This window comes from Malurus melanocephalus, unplaced genomic scaffold, assembly GCF_030028575.1.
Source record: "Malurus melanocephalus ecotype Western Australia unplaced genomic scaffold, MMel_1.1 scaffold_474, whole genome shotgun sequence".
In the NCBI taxonomy this organism is placed as follows: Eukaryota; Metazoa; Chordata; class Aves; order Passeriformes; family Maluridae; genus Malurus; species Malurus melanocephalus.
This window is the reverse complement of record NW_026623706.1, coordinates 440,149-457,575: the sequence shown is the minus strand read 5'-3', so window position 1 is coordinate 457,575 and position 17,427 is coordinate 440,149. Positions and strand designations below refer to the sequence as shown.

Genomic DNA, 17,427 nt, shown 5'->3' with positions numbered 1-17,427 from the left:
CAAGTGGAACTTTTCCTGAAAAAAYAGAGAAATAACTTCCAGGTGCAAAAGCAGCTGCTGCTCCAGGATTTTCTGCACACACTCTGTGTAAGTTCCTTGACCAGCTCTCAGCTTTCCCCACTTTTTGAGACTCAATTCCAGCAACCTGCGGGTATAAGGAACACCGAACAATGTGGATCCATAAATCTTCAATGTTCCTGCAAATGACAGTTCTGAACACCTTGTAATAAATCAAAAAACTTTATTTTGAAGATATATTATAAATGTACAGCACACACAACATCAGTGTCTGGGGTTATGTGTGAGCAGGTTTAAAGCCTCAGCATTCATTCCAGCCCCGGCCGTGGGTTCCACATCTCCACACACAAAAATTCCAACCTGAACAGGTCTGGCTTTGCCAACACCTCCCTAACTTCCAGGAATATATTTTAGAACACAACARCAACTGCTTCAAATGATCCCAAATGAGCAGCATTCCTTACTTTTGGCCTGGAGGCTTCTGTAGGGAGCAAATCCTGCTGGTTTTCCTACTCAGGGAGAGGTCGGTGACCCACACGAGCGTGGCCAGAATGAATCCCAAATTCCACAGGCTCAGGGACGTCTGCCCTAGTTTAAGCTTCAGAAAAGTAATGTTACACCTTAGGAAGAGCTGTGCATGCCACACGCCGGCGTCAGAGCCAGATCAAAGTTATCCTATGTGGTACCTAATTGCTGTATACACAGGTGAAATGAAAAAAATGTGAAGTCAGTACCTTGCAATATAATTTTACTGGTGCTGCCTCGTGGGAAGTGCTGGGTAGCAAATCACATTCGTGTACAGTTCATTAAGCCATGATAAAAATATGCAAATTAAAAATCTCTACAGGCCTCTGTTACCTGCTGCAACAAAGACACTTGGGTTTGTGGGACTTCGTTTAAAACGTGATCCAATTTCCTCCCTCTCCCCAGAGCACGATATAAAACTATACCCAAATTCAGTAAGAATTTAATGCATTTACATGTACTGAAGTTCACATGCTGCAAAATAGGAGCTGCATTGAAAATCTTCAAATCTAGGGTGAGAGGTCCTTAAAAAACCCCTTTTGCTACAGCTGGATGTGGGGATGGAGGTGAGAACCACCAGAACATTCACATGGACATAACATCCAGTGCAGGGAGGAGGGGACTGTCCCCTCTGCCCTGCCACAGCCAGTGCAAATCCTTCCCAGGAGCCCCCCAAAAGGGGGAGACAGGAGGGATCTCCACCCCAAAGCTCAAGGACTCTCTGTGGGATGGAAACACAGGCTGGAAGCGCCGCTGTTCTGCTCGTTAATAAAAATGTTGTTTATTATTAAAAGTAGAAAACCAGGGCGGTTACTTTGGATGAAACACTGGCTATCCTGTGCACAAAACTTTGGGAAAATTGCCTCTGGAGCAGAGATCACAGTAACCTGGGCCTCCACCACGGGCAAWGGTTGCTGACAGTGTCGCTATACATTCGTTTGGTGCGATGCTTATTTCAACARCTTCCAAAATACATTAAAAAATCCTCAGCCCACGGATCACAATGCCTAATAAAAATAATTGTAACAGTCCTAACTAAAAAGGATTTCAAGAACCACTAAAGAGTTGCTCAGATATGAAAATYGATCTCTGAAATGCAAGTTTGGTTCCAGGAGAGGAGGAAAGAAAGGGGGTCAAGGTTTGGGACAGGTCTGTGATGGGGGCTGCCAAGAAGAAGCCACAAGCTGGAGGTCTTGGAACTCGTGCAGGAGAGAACCTCACACCTTCCCAGAGGAGGAATGCCCTGATGGCTGCTTTGGGAACCGTGCAGGTCAATTTTTCAGCTGCATGGAGAGCACAAACGTCCTTGAAATGGTGCAAAGCCCAGCGAGCCGGGAAGCGGCCGGGTCATCCCGTGACCATTTCCACAGCAATCCTAAAGGCAATCCTAAAGGCAATCCTAAAGGCAATCCTAAAGGCAATCCTAAAGGAAGACTCGTGTCACTGCTCACCAGGAGAGAAGGAATGGCAGATTCTTTGGGCTGCACCAGGGACAGAGGTTCAGCAGGACAGTTACACTAACTCAGGCTCACGGGTCAAGACAATCAAGGTCCAAGCTGTAAAGTAGCCACTGGCCATTTTTTTTTTTTCCAAATACATCCCTTTAAATGCATCCCCCTAAAAAGAGAGTATAAATACGAAGCCCTGAGAACAAACTCCCATATAGWACATTTCTATTAAAAATATCAGTGCTTGGATGACACAATTATAAGTTAGATATATTTAAATAAATAGCTGGCTACTTGCAAGAGGATTGCAACACCCAAAAGTACAAGATTGTCTGTCTATCAACGAGGCAAAGAGCAGGAACTGTAAGAATCACACTGTGAGTCACCTACCACCCCATCCATCCCTTTCCTGCTCCATCTCACAGGCTTCCAAATATTCCCTTGACCACGTTAAGAGAAAATTAACTCGGACATGTCTCTGCTAGTTTGAACCTGAACACCCAACACAGGACCTGAGCCTGTAAATCCTCCCTGCTGTGAGTGGTTCTTCCTCTCCARACCTGCTGGTTTCACTGACAAACTCCATCCCTGTGTTCAGGGATCTCTCAGTGGCCCTCAGAGCAGGGAATGGGACAGTTCAGCACCAGGCAAAGCCACTCTCATTCCTCGTGCCTGGTGGCTGCATGCTCCGACTCCAGAGTGGTGACTTTTCAGTCTTTGCAGTTTTTCTAAAAACTGGGCCAACCTGGGCCTTTTCAAGCACAGGGGACTCAACCCTCTCTGCATTTTCTGGGGTGAAGCAGCAATCCCAGCCCTGGGGGATGGGACACAGCCCCATGTCCAATTCACACCACAGATGCCTTGATCAATTCCTTTAACCTCAGGGCACCTTTCTGTGGGTTTAAATCAACCCCTGTGCCTTGCTGCAAACACCTCYTCACTTCTGCTCCCCTTCAGCTTTTGGCCACTACAAACTTCAGTTCTCACAAGCCAAGCAGGGCTCTGTTAAAGCCACCCCAAACAACACCTCAGCTGGGGAAGTGTTGAGCAAGAAAATCCAGAAATAACCACATCTTCTCAAGGCTCCAAGCATCCTAAAGATGTAGGATTCCTTTATCCCTRTGGTTTCTTAACTGCTGCTGCTGAACCTGGGCATTCTCACCTTCTATCACATATGAATGATTTGTTTTACTGATGCTTTTGCCCACACTTTCTAACCAGTGGCACTGAGGGGTCCTGGCATTCCMAGGGAGGCAGCTCTGAGCATTTTTACCCCTCTGAGCCCCACAGCCACTCCACAGGCCACTCATGGACTCCTGAAATCAAAACCAGCATTTCCCAAGCCCTTACATTCTTCAAGGGCCACAACTGCACCAAAGGATCTGTTTGCTAAGGCTGAACCTCTCCTCATTCAGTCAGAAGCCAAAAAACCTCCCACCAAACTACAGGGTAGTTTTTTTTTTCCAACTTTGCCTTCTAAAAACACTCATCAAAAGGAATATTAACCAGAATCCTGCCTCTAACATTAAAAGCTTCAAGTAAAAGAGTCTTCTGGTATTATTACAGGCAAAAAGCTTCAGGAGTAAGCAAAAAAAAACCAAGAAAGATAAAATAATCAAAAATTTTCATAAGACCACAACATTCAGCCACAGCTGCTCATGAGTAGCTGTGCTGAGCTCACTGGGGTGCAGGATCAGGCTCCTGGCTTTAGTTACAGGACAAGGTTATAATTTCATGTCATCTTGTCAGTCTATTCTTAGCAAGAGCCCACAAAAATGGTTTTACTGTCCAATTTGAACAGAAGGAGCATCTCTATAAAGCTTGGAATTTCTAAATGTAGAAGTAAATATTTCAGCAGTCATCAGCTGTAAAGCTTAATATGAAATTACAAAATAAAAAGAAAAAAAAAAGAATCCTGGGATAGTMAGACAAGATAAAATCTCAGGCTGTTTTGATTTCCCCACCCTTCATATTAATTATGAGAAATTGGCAACTTCAGTGCCTCGGCTGCATAACAGCACAGAGCAGATGCCAAGTTCAGGCCAAAACTTGTTGCAGGGTTTCGGGTTGCATCTTGCTGCATTTTTGTTTGAAAAAAACTCCAACTGCACATCAAACCCTCCCACACCTAAAGAGGTGAGCTGCTCAGGATCTCCTGTTTGACAGGACACCTTTGTGCTGCTYAAGGACAGGGTCTCACCTGCTTTCTGTGCATTTTGGAGAGGCAGGATTTGCCTACTGTGCCTTTCCTGCAGGGCTGTGAAGCACAGGACGTGGCAGGGATGATGGCAGATGTCAATCACATCACATTATTTTTACTAAGTTGAAAATAACCCCTTTTTTTTAGCAGACTGTTAAAAAAGTAACACCTGCAGAGCCCAGTCATAAACACCAGCTGGATATTCACAGTGAGTTCTGCTCTTAATAGCTCAGAATTCCTGTCTGAAATCTCAAGTCAGTCTTTTGGCAAAATAGGAAAGACCCAGCCTGACAYTGCTGGTATGACCATGGTAAAAATAAGTATAAAGAAAACCCACTTTAAACTCAAAAACAGCAATTTCAAGCGTGCTATAAATACCTTAAACAAGATAAAAACCTGTGTGGTTCTGCTGCTTTACAGATYACCAGCAAACCCCCCCATGCAATTCAGCTGCTTTTTTTTTTTTTTGTAAACAGAATAAAACCCCCAYGAGCCCCTTTCCAAAACCGTGCACGTAAAAATGGGAAAAAAAAMCCACAAGGTGAGCATATCCCTCCTTGCAATGGGATATGGCAGAGCATGAGCTTAGGAATTGCAGCCACTTGGGAATTCAAGTCTTGATGTGGTGAATTCTGTGGTGAAAGAGATCCTGCACCTTTGTGGTACCTGACAGAGAACCTCCTGCAAGTACAAGCCTTGTGGGACTGCAACAACACTAACGCAGCAAATAAATAGGAAAAAGTAATACTATTTATTAGAATTCCATCTCTGAATGATTCTGCTTAAATTAGAATGCCAGATAAAYAAGCCTGGATAGAAATGAGCTTGCTCTCCCAAGATTTGGGCTTTTAAAAAACATTTCCTAAGAATCAAATTTTGTTTTCTTTTAAAAAGCAGTTTTGCAATTTGATAAGAGCCATAAATTAATACTGTATGGAGATGATTAATATCCTATGCTAGTGGTCAGTGACCTTTTGTAAACACCAGCCAGATCCTAGCAAAACTGGCCAGAAAACTGTCACAGGCCTTTTGAACGAGCAATATTTCTTTCCAACAGATTCTTAGGTGTTTTCACAAAACCTTTTTCCTATTTTTTTTTTCATATATACTTTATTTTAAACCTAATACCTGAAAAAAACATAAACAAGTCCTCAAAACCTCTTCCACTAACACTAAATCCACAAGGCAACTCACTCCTGTTGGCCGTAACTACAAAAGCTCTCGTGTGAGAGATCCCTCCAGCCAGGATCTCCCCCTTTCCCTCCCTCCCTCCCTTTTATCCACCCCTTCCCAGCCATCCAGGCAGCCTCCCGTGGAGGTGGAGGGGAGGTGAGGGACAGGGGAAGTGGCACAGTGCACTGGCAGTTCCCTCTACGTGCGATTCAGCGTCTGGAAGATTCGGGAGATCTGTAACATCACCGGCCCCGTTTCGGGATCGTTCATCCACTGAGTGCTGTTCAAGGGGTTTTCAAGCATATCCTCGAAGGCTGCCAAGAAATAGGGATTGCAATGATTAGTCCTTCAACTTTTGGAACAAGTTGGAATAGCTAAAGCTCCAAGGCAGTGCCCAGAAATGGTGGGAATACACGTTGGGCATTCCCAAGGGTGCACAGCCTCTGATAACACTACAGGCTTGGTGCTTCCCCTGTTTTTCAGCTTTAAATTCATGGCAGACAGTGATTAAATACTCAGCCTGGATTACAGGCCAGCCTCAAGGACAYGGGGCTGGAAAGGTAAAGCCTTAAYAAATGTGTCCAGGCCTYRSTCTCCAGGATTKTGCCATGGAAWTYATYCATTCCTGAGCGCTCTCCTGCAGCTTCACTCCTCTAAATCAAAGGTTTTCTCACATCCCAGCCAGGATTTCTTGCACCAGTACCCTTTTCCTCCCAGGTACCTGACCATGACAGTTTCTGGAAGGCACAGACATGCCTTGCCTGCTCCCTGTGCTGCTCTTTGTCTGCCCAATGGCCCCTCTGGAGAGGAAACCAAGCCAGCAGAAGTAGCAGCAGATGCACCAAAGGCTGCACAGAGCCAGAACAAGAGCAGCCCTTAAACCTCCAAATCTGAGCACTTTATCTCTCCACAGAGGCCCCTGAAGCCACCATGGAAGCAGCACTTTATTCCTCCTTGTCTGGAGTGTAGAGGATGTCAGTCAGGGAGGCAGAAGGGGCAAGGTTGGATGTGCAGAAAAACAACCTCAATTTCTGAACAGGGACAGTGGCCCAAATRGTTAAGAGCACTTTTCCATTCTGTCTTTACAATAAGCTTTGTTGTTTGTTTGCTTTTATTCTTGTTGTTTCAGTTTATTTTTTTCTCATGCTGAAGGAACCAGACAGCCACTGGAAGAGCCAAGCTGCAAATCTGGCAGCAGAATGGGCCAGGCACTGATTTATAAGCCCTTTGACAGCCACTGAGCTGGGCTCCTGGACATTTGGAGCCAGTCATTACAGAATGGGACAAAAAAAAGCAGCTGCACAGCCACCAAAATGTCAGTGCTGTACGAGGCTGGCCCAAGGTCAGGGTTAATTTTCCCAGGAGTGCCAGTGCACAAAGCTCCAGTGCCATTAGTGGGAGCTGGAAGTGCCCAGCACCTCTGAAAGGCTCCTCATTAATACCTTGCTCAAGGTCATGCTACTTGCCTCCAGGAAAGCCCAAAATAAAACCCAGATCTCCCCTTTCAGCACTTGAACTATATTTTCTTTTACAGACTCATAAGCTTAAAATTGAAGATGTATTGATATTCTGTAAGAAACTCRTTAAATGCAAAACCTCATTATTAAAACCTGTGACATATGCAATTTGCAGATGTATCATTAGGAATATATTCTCTGATGTTCATCCAAGCTCCACAAGCTCCTATAATGGCATTTCATTTTCTATTTATATTCTGAGCTGCAGTGTGGAACCCCTGTTGGAAATGAAGAGACCATTTGTTCAGAAATCAAGAGTGGGAAGRTTCTGCTCTTGAATTATTTAAAGGCTTGCAAACTCTCCTAATTACATTTAAAGCAGTATTTTTACAGGCTCCCTCGAATGAGCTGTGCATACAGCCTTTATTTAAAGGCATTGCTTCAAATGAATTTTGAAGCCAAAGATCAAATGCAAAACTTTTTATCTCCATGACAGAGGCAGTCATTGTTGTGTATTGTCAGAGAGAGCGATTCCTCGGGGATTTGGGGCTCTGTCAGGCTCTTCATCTGGGTACACACTGTGCCTTTCTGGCCATGAGCACACAGACTGCACCACAGAACTGAAACCCAAGCAAGGGAAAGGGTGTTTTCCCATTTTATCTCCATTTTGATATGCAAAGCCTCAGCTCAGCCTCCTTGTTTGGATATTTCTCCACAAGTTCCCTTCTGTCTCAGTGATCAGGGATCTGCACAGCAGGAGACAGCCTTGTTTTTTCTGTGGAATAATMAGAGCTCTAGACAGACATTCCTGATTTTTCCCCTCGTGGCCAAAGGGAGCACACAAAAGGTCTCCTAAATCCACAAAAGCATTGCAGCCAGCAGCTATTCAAGTTCTGAGTTCAGCAAGTGTAATCCTGGGCAATTAGGATCATTTCTGGGACAGCCCCAAGGCCTGCTCTGGGTTCAGCTGAGTTGCAGGATGAAGCAAACAAACAGCAGAGCTGCTGCAAGTGAGGCAAAGGCTCCAGAGCTGCCCYTGTGCCCCAAAGGTGCTGCCACCACCCAAACTCTCCTTTTATCCTGGTAAATCCATGTCTGTGCAGCAGGAACTCACCCAGCACTTACCTAGTAGAGTTTTAGGGTTGGTGAGCCCTAATTGTACCACTGGGTTTTCTAAGATGGCTTGGAAGAGAGGGCTGTTGGTGTCAATGCCCTTATCTAAGTCCTCTGGAGAAGGTTTTCGGTCTCCCAGCAGCCACTCACACTGAAAGAAATCATCAGSCACATCAGATTTCAAAAGAACCAAAGTGTCTCCACTCAAAAGTTTTGCTAATGTGGCATTTTAAAAATACTTTTCYCTCTCACAGTTAAAGCCTGAGTTGTACATTTCTTTTCACACATTGATTTGTACCATCCAGCCTAAAATYCTCTCTCCAACAGTAGCATTGGATGCTTCAGAGAAGATTCCATGGCTGCCAGCTGTGCCCACATCATTTTCCTTAACGTAGCACCCACTGGCAGAGTACTAATCAGTCTTGGAAAAACTTTCTATTTTCTGATTCCAAGAACTGTGGAAGCACTGCTGCCAATGGTAATTTACACACTGCACAGCATGAATTGATCCTGGATCATTTATTCCTATCCTAAACCAGTTATTCTTGGGAATCCCTTTTCCTTTCTCATGACAGCACAATCTCTTTTCCAGACTGTGGTGAGGGAGTTTTTCAAAAGCTTTTTGAAAACCCCAAACTGTGAGCCTCAACCTCACAGACCCCAAGCTCCTTAGCAGAGTCTAAAACCTTTGTGGGGTCCTAACCCAATTCCAGTTGTGCATCCCATTTCAAAGAGACACAGAATTTGTGSCCCTGAATCTCCAGTGAGAGCTGACTTTATGACAGATCAAAGGATGGTCCAGCCCAAGGATGAAAAGATCCACAGGACAGACTTGGAGCAGGAAGGATGYTGTACTCACGGCTGCGTTCTGCTGGTTGTTGTTCACTCTGAGTGCATCCACCACCTCCTTTTCATCAAATCCCATCTCCATCAGGGCGATGACAGCCTAGAGCAGAACCCCACAGATTCAGAAATGTTACATTTGGAACAGAAATGAGAGCAATCACATCCCTTCACCTTCTGTGCAGAGTTATATGTGAGGCAAAAATCTCACTGCTTCCATTTGTAGAGCACTCAGTAATTTTATTGATAAAGTTTTCAAATGTTCTCTATCAAAAGTGTCTTTTTAATGGAAGAGGAATAAATCTTAGAGTGAAGGTAGTTCCTACCCTCAACACTGCAAGCTGAATGCAAGGCAAAGAGCAAGTTAGAAAAGCACAGGAAAAACACCTCATTTTGGAATATCCCTGAATTTAAACACTCCCTAAACACCTCTACTGAAAAGCTGCCAAGCCAGCCCAATATCCATCCACCCACAGGTCCCATTTAATTTTTAACTGAACATTMATTTGGGTTTCATGGTGCCCACAAAATCCCTCCCAATCCCATCAGTTCCACGGGGGATAAGCAGCACCTACCCTTGGGTCTGGACGAAATTCTCTTTTCCTCCGGATCTTYTTGAATATTTCCGTCAGCTCATCCTTGGCCTCTTCCCCTCCCTCCTCAGAACTGGGACCTGCAGCTGCCTCAGCAGAGGAGGCAGCACCTTCAGCTGGAGTTTCTGCAGGGGTCTGACCTGGCAGAGGAGCATCCACAGAAGGGTCATCAGCGTGTTCTATCAACCACTCCATGGCCTGGGTCACTGACATGCTGGAAAACACATGGGACAGAGGGATGAGGAACACTCCAATGTGACAGCAGTGCTCCACATACATTCATTTATCCCCATGTGCACRGACCTGCAGGTTAATTAATACCTGAAAACTCATAAATAAAGTTTTGGAGCAAATCTCAGAGCACCTCAGTTCTCTGGGCATCCAGGGCACYACAATCTTCWGGGAAGCTGGGAAAACAGAGGCTCMRAGTMCAACTTGGAGCTGCAACCCAGATTTTAAAGGGCATTTCTGAGGGAGTCACCTTACTCTGCAGCACCTGCTTTGTTTCCCAACAAAGAAACACTGGCTGTTTGCAACTGTGGACAAAACTGCCAGCAAAGCATGTTCCAAATTTACATTGGAACCACATCTCAGGTGCCAAGAGCTCTGTTCCCCAGGGAGAGGGAGCAGAGCACCAGGGTGTGACAGCATCACTTGCTGTGCAGTGGAACTGCTCCAGCTCAGGGACCCTCAGAGCTCCCCAACACCTCTTCCCAACAGAGAGAAAGGAAAAAGCAAAGAAAAAACAGTGCAGTGAATGTGTGATTCCATTTGGCACACAGGAATTATTACAGGCTCATGGAAGGGAAAGCCTTTGCCTATTTGGCTTTTCTGTGACAACGTGAAAGCTGGAGGGCAGCAGGAGAGAAAGTCTTCCTGTAATACTGGAATATGTTGTGGACTGTCACTWAAATTCTTCAAGACTGGCACAACAAACCTCTCTGAGGAGTGAAGCAGTCCAGCTGGCTGTTCTGTGGCCATGAGAAGAACTACATAACCTCCTATTTTCCTGCACTTGCTCTCTGGACTTCACAATATTCTCAGAATTTTTTCAAGATTAGAACAAAGTATATTTCTACAGCTGAAAGGCCAATGTGGAGGGGTTGTTTACCTTTTCCTCTGTAAAATCTGACTTTCAAAGCTGAAGAAATTGTGATTTTGATACTTGCAAACAGCACCAGCCTGGCAGCCCTGTGACCCACAGACCTTCCAGAGCACACCCAGCCCTGATCCCCTTCCCTGGGCCACCTGCACTGTGCCTGAGGCAGCGCTTCCTGCAGTTCATGCTTCTTCCAATTTCAATTTAGGTGACCCACATAAGGAGACAAAAAAGATGCAGATTTGTGTTAAAGCCCAGGCAGGTGCTGGCAGGGAACACTCACTGGTTCAGRCGGAGGGCTTTGACAGCTCTGCTCTCTGGGAAGCCCATCTCGGTGAGCTGGCGCAGCGCGATCTCRTCCACCCTGTCCTCCTCATCCTCATCCAGCATGGCTACACACACACACAAACAAAACACAGCTCAAATTCACTGCAGGCTCACATAAACCCCCCTGTCAATGGAATGGCATGTGTTAAGTTCAATCCCCATTCTCTCTCCCATCCCTTCTTTTGTTTTTGCCTCCCAGTTTGCCACCTCATCATGTAATTTGCTGCACTCAGCTCGCTCCGGCTCAGATTGATTCTTCCAGGACAAAAACTTTGTCCAGATGTGTTCAAGATCTCAAACAAAAGACCACTAATTCTCACATGACCATGGGATTTCCACACAATTAAATACATGAGATTCAATGAAGATCTATCAATCATTTCTCAAGAAATTAAGTTGGATCTCAAGGATTAACATTTCCCACCACCTAGATCAACAGCCACAATTTCTCCTCATTTTACTACCCCCTTGTACATTTTCAACTATTCTTTACCATCCCTGCTAATAATTTTTAAATGGAACTTCTCATCTATCCCAAAGTACCTTACAAATGCATGAGTTTTATACAATCCATATCCACAAAGGTGAAACTTTTGCCTCCAAGTTTTCAGCACCTTTGCTGCCACATCAGAGCCTGAACTTCACTCTGAGCCCACTCCTAAGCTCCAGAAACAAATTCCCAGGATTGAAACTAGTAACTCWGAAGATGTGTTCATACCATTTGCCTTCTTAAATAGTTCAACTGCGTCTGGGTTCAGTGCTAGCAATTTCTGTGCAACTTCTATGAGAGACACTAAAATCTTCCGGAGCTCTGTCTGGAACTGCAAGAAAGGAAACTGTCAAAACATTTAGACAGGAAGTTACCAGCCATCAGTGAATCTTAATCTATCTATTGTTAGTAACACAGCAGCAGCCTGGCCCTSTGCACACCAAGTTGCTTTATTAGGGCTTTATTTTCATTGTTTAGTCTCTCAAGAGGCCTGAGACCTTCCTGTGAAGTGTTACATGGAAGCAAAACCCTGGGCAGAAAGGTTCTTTTATTTCTACCACACCCCATTGGCAATGGTCAAGGAATGGAAAAAACCCACTGCAAAGCCCTGAACTATTTAAAACTGAAGAAATAAACCCTGCTAACTCCACATCTGACAGATCTTTAATATGCTCCAAGGCTTTTCCAAGAACAAATAAAACATTTTAAATAATTTAGGACAGCATTTTATTATCACTAAACAGCATGAGCCGTGYCTAAACCTTAAGCTATTTACTAAATATTATAGATATTTGAATTTTTTTTACAGAGATAAGAGAACTGCATTTACAGGTAAGAGAAAAGGCTCYATAAACATTTGCAGTGCTGCAGTACTTACATCCCTCATGTTGTGGTGGGTGACGGTGCGATCCACGCTGCGGGCGGGCAGGTTGGCAGTGGCTTTGAGGATGGCATCCTTGTCAGGAGCCTTCTGCTCCTGCTTCCTCTGCAGGGAAGGGAACAGGAGCACATTTCATAACCCATTAGCCACAGGACAGAAAACACAGCAGAGAATTTCATATTCCTCCCCAGCCATGGATTAACAGSTCCAGTATCATCCTGCAATTACAGAGCTAAACTGCCCCACTTTCAGTCCTTGCACCTCTTTCTGTCACTTAAACATGCAGGAAAATTCCAGCAGGAAAAGGGACAGTGATGTAYCCCAGAGAACTTGGAGGCCTCTGAGTTTATGTGAAATATCAACTGCAGTACCACTGGTGCATAAACACCATCCTGACCCTCAGGAACAATTCCAATAAAACAAAATAAAACAGGGGCAACATTTCAGCTCTAGAGACTGCTTAGAGGGTGACAAACCACACAAAGCAAAGGGCAGAAGACAACCTGGCAGAGAGCCAACATATTTCTTTGGGTTTTCAAATAAACTAAGGCACTTGCTGAACTGTATTTAGTTATTAGACATTTGTTCAAAGATCAAATCTGTAACAGTTCCACTGGGCGTGCCTTATTTTAAGGCAAATGTTCTCTGAATGACAGCTAAAAATGCAAAATCAGCTTCCTCTAAGTTTGGAAGAAATAGGAAGTAATTCCTCTAGAACTGAACTGGCAGCATCTGCCTTTCCCAGTAATTTTTCCACACATTGTCAGCAAAGCAGTTAATCACAAATGCCAAGCTGGGAAGAGTTTCAGGCTCACCTTCTCCTCTGCAGACACTTCTGCCATCTTGGGCAGCGGCGGCGGCGCGCGCTTCTTGATCAGCAGCAGCACATCTGAGAGAGAAGGACATGGTTAGAGAGAGCAGCTCCTGTCAGACACCCCACAAACTCAATCGTGGGGGTGAATTCTGTATCAGCTCCTCTGTACCATTTATTTAATTTCCTATGTCCCTGTTTGGGATTTGCCAAACCCAACCTCCTGCTGCCACACGGACAGGACTCGAAGTCAGCCARTCTTACCTCTGTCCTGAATGTTTTCCTCCAACACTGTTTTTGTGTCTGTCAGCACCTTCTCAGAAGTAGCATGGATCAGCTTATGATGTGTCACAGTTTTGGGATCCTCCAAGCTCCCAGGAACACACTGCAGATGACAATAAAGAATGGAGATCAGAGGACAGAAATGAGGCTCCCCGTGAATCACTTGGCACTCAGGGTTCTCCACATACAAACTGTGCATCATTTCCTGGCTTTTCAATAGCTGAAGCCAGAGGTCAGTGCACATAAAGCATTTTATTAAAGAAAATGAGGTTTGAYTTGTGCCTGTGTGAGTGGATTTGTGCTTTCTCAGGACATCTCTCTCACAGTAAATTCTGTGAGCACTGGAGATTTGGAGCAAGGATGCTCCAGSACTCAGTGTTACATTAATTCTGCAGCAGATTCCTCACTTTAGTGAGCAGCAACTGGTAACACAAAATAAAAATGCAAATCTAGCAARAGCAGCAGTGTTTTGCAGGAGGGAAGGCTGTAATAAAGCAGGATGTTCTCWCCTGGAGTGCCCAAACAGGACAGACTCCCTGCTTCACTCAATAATTATTATTTACTGTCAGGGTAAGCAAGCCACTGCCAGTGGTGATTTTGGGTTATCTGACATGAAACTGGGCAGTTTTTGTACCTTGTTTCAAGCTGAAATCAAGAGATTTGGCTGCTGCAGCCTTAACCTGGCTTCCTGCTGAAAGGGCAGGACAGAAGTTCCAYTCACAGCTCTTCTTCCCAACCATAAATAATCAGAATACAATAAATTTTTTTTGTGCTCACTCCCTTACTGCAACTCTAAATTGCATGCCAATTAATTCACTAGGAAATCAGTTCAAATCCTAAAAAAAGAGTGCTCACACAGGCCTTGAGCTGCCTCCTCCTCACACCAGAGTGGCTCCAGATGCACAGTGAGAGATTTCAGGAACATTATTACATCAGTGCATCTAGAGGCTTCCAATTTGTCTGAGTGCAAAAAGAAAGCGAAGAGCCTGCAATTCCACAAAGGCAAAATCAGAAATAACAACCCACCAAAGCTCTGAAATAGCTGCTGCTGTCCTCACCACAAACCAGGACACTTAATGCTGACCTCGCCTGCTCTGCTCACAGCAAACAGCTTTTAATGACACTTCTAAATGATTCTGCCAGGCCACTTTCACCATGTCTGCTGAAGAATGTGTTCATCCTTCAKGCAATCCCACTGAAATCCCTGATTTTGATGGAGCATTTAGTCCTGTTCATCCTCCTGCAAAGGAGTCTTTTTAGTCCATCATCACCTTTCCTGCTGACTGCAGCGATGGAAAACTCAGCTCCCTGCTCTCCAAACAAAACACTCTTGTTTCCAACACAGATTCCAATCCCTCACCTGAACCTGAGTTTGGTTCTGATGCCTCACTCAGATTGAGGTGAGAGTGTCTGAGTCCTGCTTTGTCCAACAGGAGCTTCTCAGGAATCTTTCAGCTCATTAAGTGCTGAACCAAGGCCAAGGAACACATTAACAGCTGGGAGAACCTCCTGTAATGGAKCTGATAAGGTGCCCAAAATGCCTGGGTACATCAGTGGAACATCTCTGCAAACAAGCTCAGAATATTCCTGTTCCAGATCCTGAGAGTGAGGGAAGCTGAAAAGAGCAGGTTTGGGGTGGGACACACATATCTATTACCCATTTTTCCCCAGCACGTAGAAAGGAGTGTGTGGGGACAATCATATAACAAATGTGGGCAATAATTAATCATAAATTAATCATAAATCATAATAAGGTAAAAGTAAATGCAAAAAATTAAAATTCTTATTTCCTGTTCTTCCAACCAGTGTATTAACAACTGCAGAGAATAACAGGGCAGATATGGGCACTACATACATCAAAGAGGCTGCTGAGTGAAATACTTTATTTTCACATTTTAACATGCCCTGGAAATAGAAAAAACACCTGAACAGCAGTGCCTGTACCAGTTGTCACCTTTTCTTTTTCATTCTGGAGTTCCCAGCAGGTTGCTCTGCCAGGAAGGTGACAAACATTTGTCACAGGTGCCTAAGCAAATGTTGAAATCCTAAGCCCTGGTGATGCCAAACACCACTTGCAAAGCTTGGAATCCTGATAAACCAGAGCTTTGTTTGTTTTTAAATATGAAAAGGCCCTTTTTGTTTGTTTTAAATAACAGAAACATTTGCAAATAACCCTGACACTCCCTCCTATTAAACYTGGGTAGCTTAAACCATCTGTTTAAACAATGATGTTACAGGTAAGGGGGAAAACCATGGGAGGGTTTTGCTTCTTCAACTAACAAAAGACCCCAGAAATTAAAATTTAGGGGAAATAAAGACATCAAGAGTGGCACTTCACAATCAGCAAGCATTTGAACGTTCTGGAGGGAAAAGTGGCCACTTTCCCACTTCCAACCTGTTACAAACATCTTCCTTTGCTTCCTGAGTGAATGATTTCAAAGACTCATCAAACTCTTGGAAGAGGTGGCTGCAGAAATTCTCTCAAGGTGCTATCAAGACTCAGTCCATGAGCAGRAGCCATGATTTTTCCAGGTCTGTTTTTCCCCTCCATAAAATAAAAAATTGTAAATAGTCCCTCTCTCTGTTTCCTGTCAGCTCCCTTCAGGTACTGGAAGGCTCCTTGGGCTCCCGAGCACCTTTATTTTCACCCAGGAAATAAAACTTTTAACCTTTCAAGTGGGAGTTCAGCAATTGCAGATTACAGGGATCTTCTCCTGCTGCAYAGGTTTTATGTWWAAAAAGYCTTTGCAAGACTTTAAAGACAAACYCCCCTCACCATTAAATGGGATTTAATAAATTGTTGGAAGGAGGAGTTGAGGCTCCAGCTTTTGCCAGCTCCAGAGTCACACGTCGCTCAGGAAGAAATGCAGCAGGTCAGGAGTGCAGCTGCCCCAGACTCCTGGCCATGGGTCACCATGTCACACGCTGCTCTTGTCAATCAGGACAGCAAGATTTTATTGCATAAAGCACAGGGAGAGCGTTAGAAGAGCTTTTATCTCTCAAAAAAAGCACCTCAGCTGCTCCTGTGCCAGCACAGGGTGAGGCTGCTCTAAGGTAATTTCTCCTCCACAGTTCCCTCCGTCTTTGCTCAGACACACAAACAATCCAGACTGCTATTTCTGAGGGGAAATCCTCAGGAACATGATTGTCCTCACAGCCACTCCAACTCACCCCCAGCAGCTCGCACAGGAGCGGTGATTTCTGACACCGCCGCACAACACTCGCCAAACTCCGTAACAYTTGTAACCAAATGTTACAAAGCGATTTCCACCCTAACTCTCCTTTTCCAACACGCGAAACTCTCCAAACGGGCGTTCCCTTTCCATATGGAACCGTTTCACATAAAACAGGGGGAGAAAGCAGACGGAACAAACCAGAACACAAAACCACCTGTTTACCCGGGGAAAATTTTTTTTTTTCCTCTCTTTTTAAAGGCATTTACAGGGCGTTGTTAAAATCAGTTCCCCGCCTTTCCGGACTGTTAATTCCGGGTGTTTCCCCGGTTCCCGGTTCGCAGCCCGGCCCGATCCCCCCGGTGGCCGCTCCTTACGTGCTTCAGGCACCGCTCCTTGAGCTTCTCCACCGTGGTGTCCTCGGGCACCTCCTCCAGCCACTCGGCGCCCTCCATGGTGCACACATGGAGCCTCAGCACCTTCCCCGCGAAGATCTTCTCCTCCTGCACGAACATCGCCCCCGGTGCCGGTGCCGGTGCCGCCGCTCCGCCCCCGCCGCCGCCGCCTCACCAGGCCCCGGGCAGCGCCGCGCGCTCCCGCCCGCCCATGAAGGTGACCCCGCCCGGCCCGGGGGAGCGGTGGCCCGGCCCGGGCGGCGCGGGGAGCGCGGCGGTGGCTGTGCCCGGCCCGGCCCTGCCCGGTGTCACCGCCGCTGTCACCGCCCGGGCCCCGCCGTCCCTCCGGGGACACGGCGGCGCTCCCGCCGCGGCCGGAAACGGAAGTGCTGTGCGCCGCGGGGCATGCTGGGAGATGTAGTTCTACAGCGGTGGGCACATCCGGAAGTGAGGGCGTTGGAAACTCCCCCTCTTTACTCTCCTGGGCGGGCAGTTAAGCTTTTCAATCTTTAATCAATCTTTAATAAACCTTTAATAAACCTTCAATAAACGTTCAGCGACTCTTAATGACGTTTAAAACCGTTTATCAACGGCTCCCCC

General features: G+C 45.6%; 1 protein-coding gene across 1 annotated transcript; it reads right to left on the bottom strand.

Moving 5' to 3' along the window:
• Window positions 1–221: 221 nt before the first annotated feature.
• UBAC1 (UBA domain containing 1) lies at window positions 222–17,207 on the bottom strand. The gene is made up of 10 exons (XM_057380847.1): window positions 16,810–17,207; window positions 13,242–13,362; window positions 12,982–13,055; window positions 12,164–12,271; window positions 11,515–11,617; window positions 10,753–10,861; window positions 9,353–9,584; window positions 8,794–8,880; window positions 7,947–8,085; window positions 222–5,678 (listed from the first exon to the last, which is right to left on the bottom strand). Exons 1-10 carry the CDS (start codon window positions 16,945–16,947, stop codon window positions 5,563–5,565), a joined length of 1,227 nt encoding a protein of 408 aa, XP_057236830.1. The 5' UTR covers window positions 16,948–17,207; the 3' UTR covers window positions 222–5,562.
• Window positions 17,208–17,427: the final 220 nt, after the last annotated feature.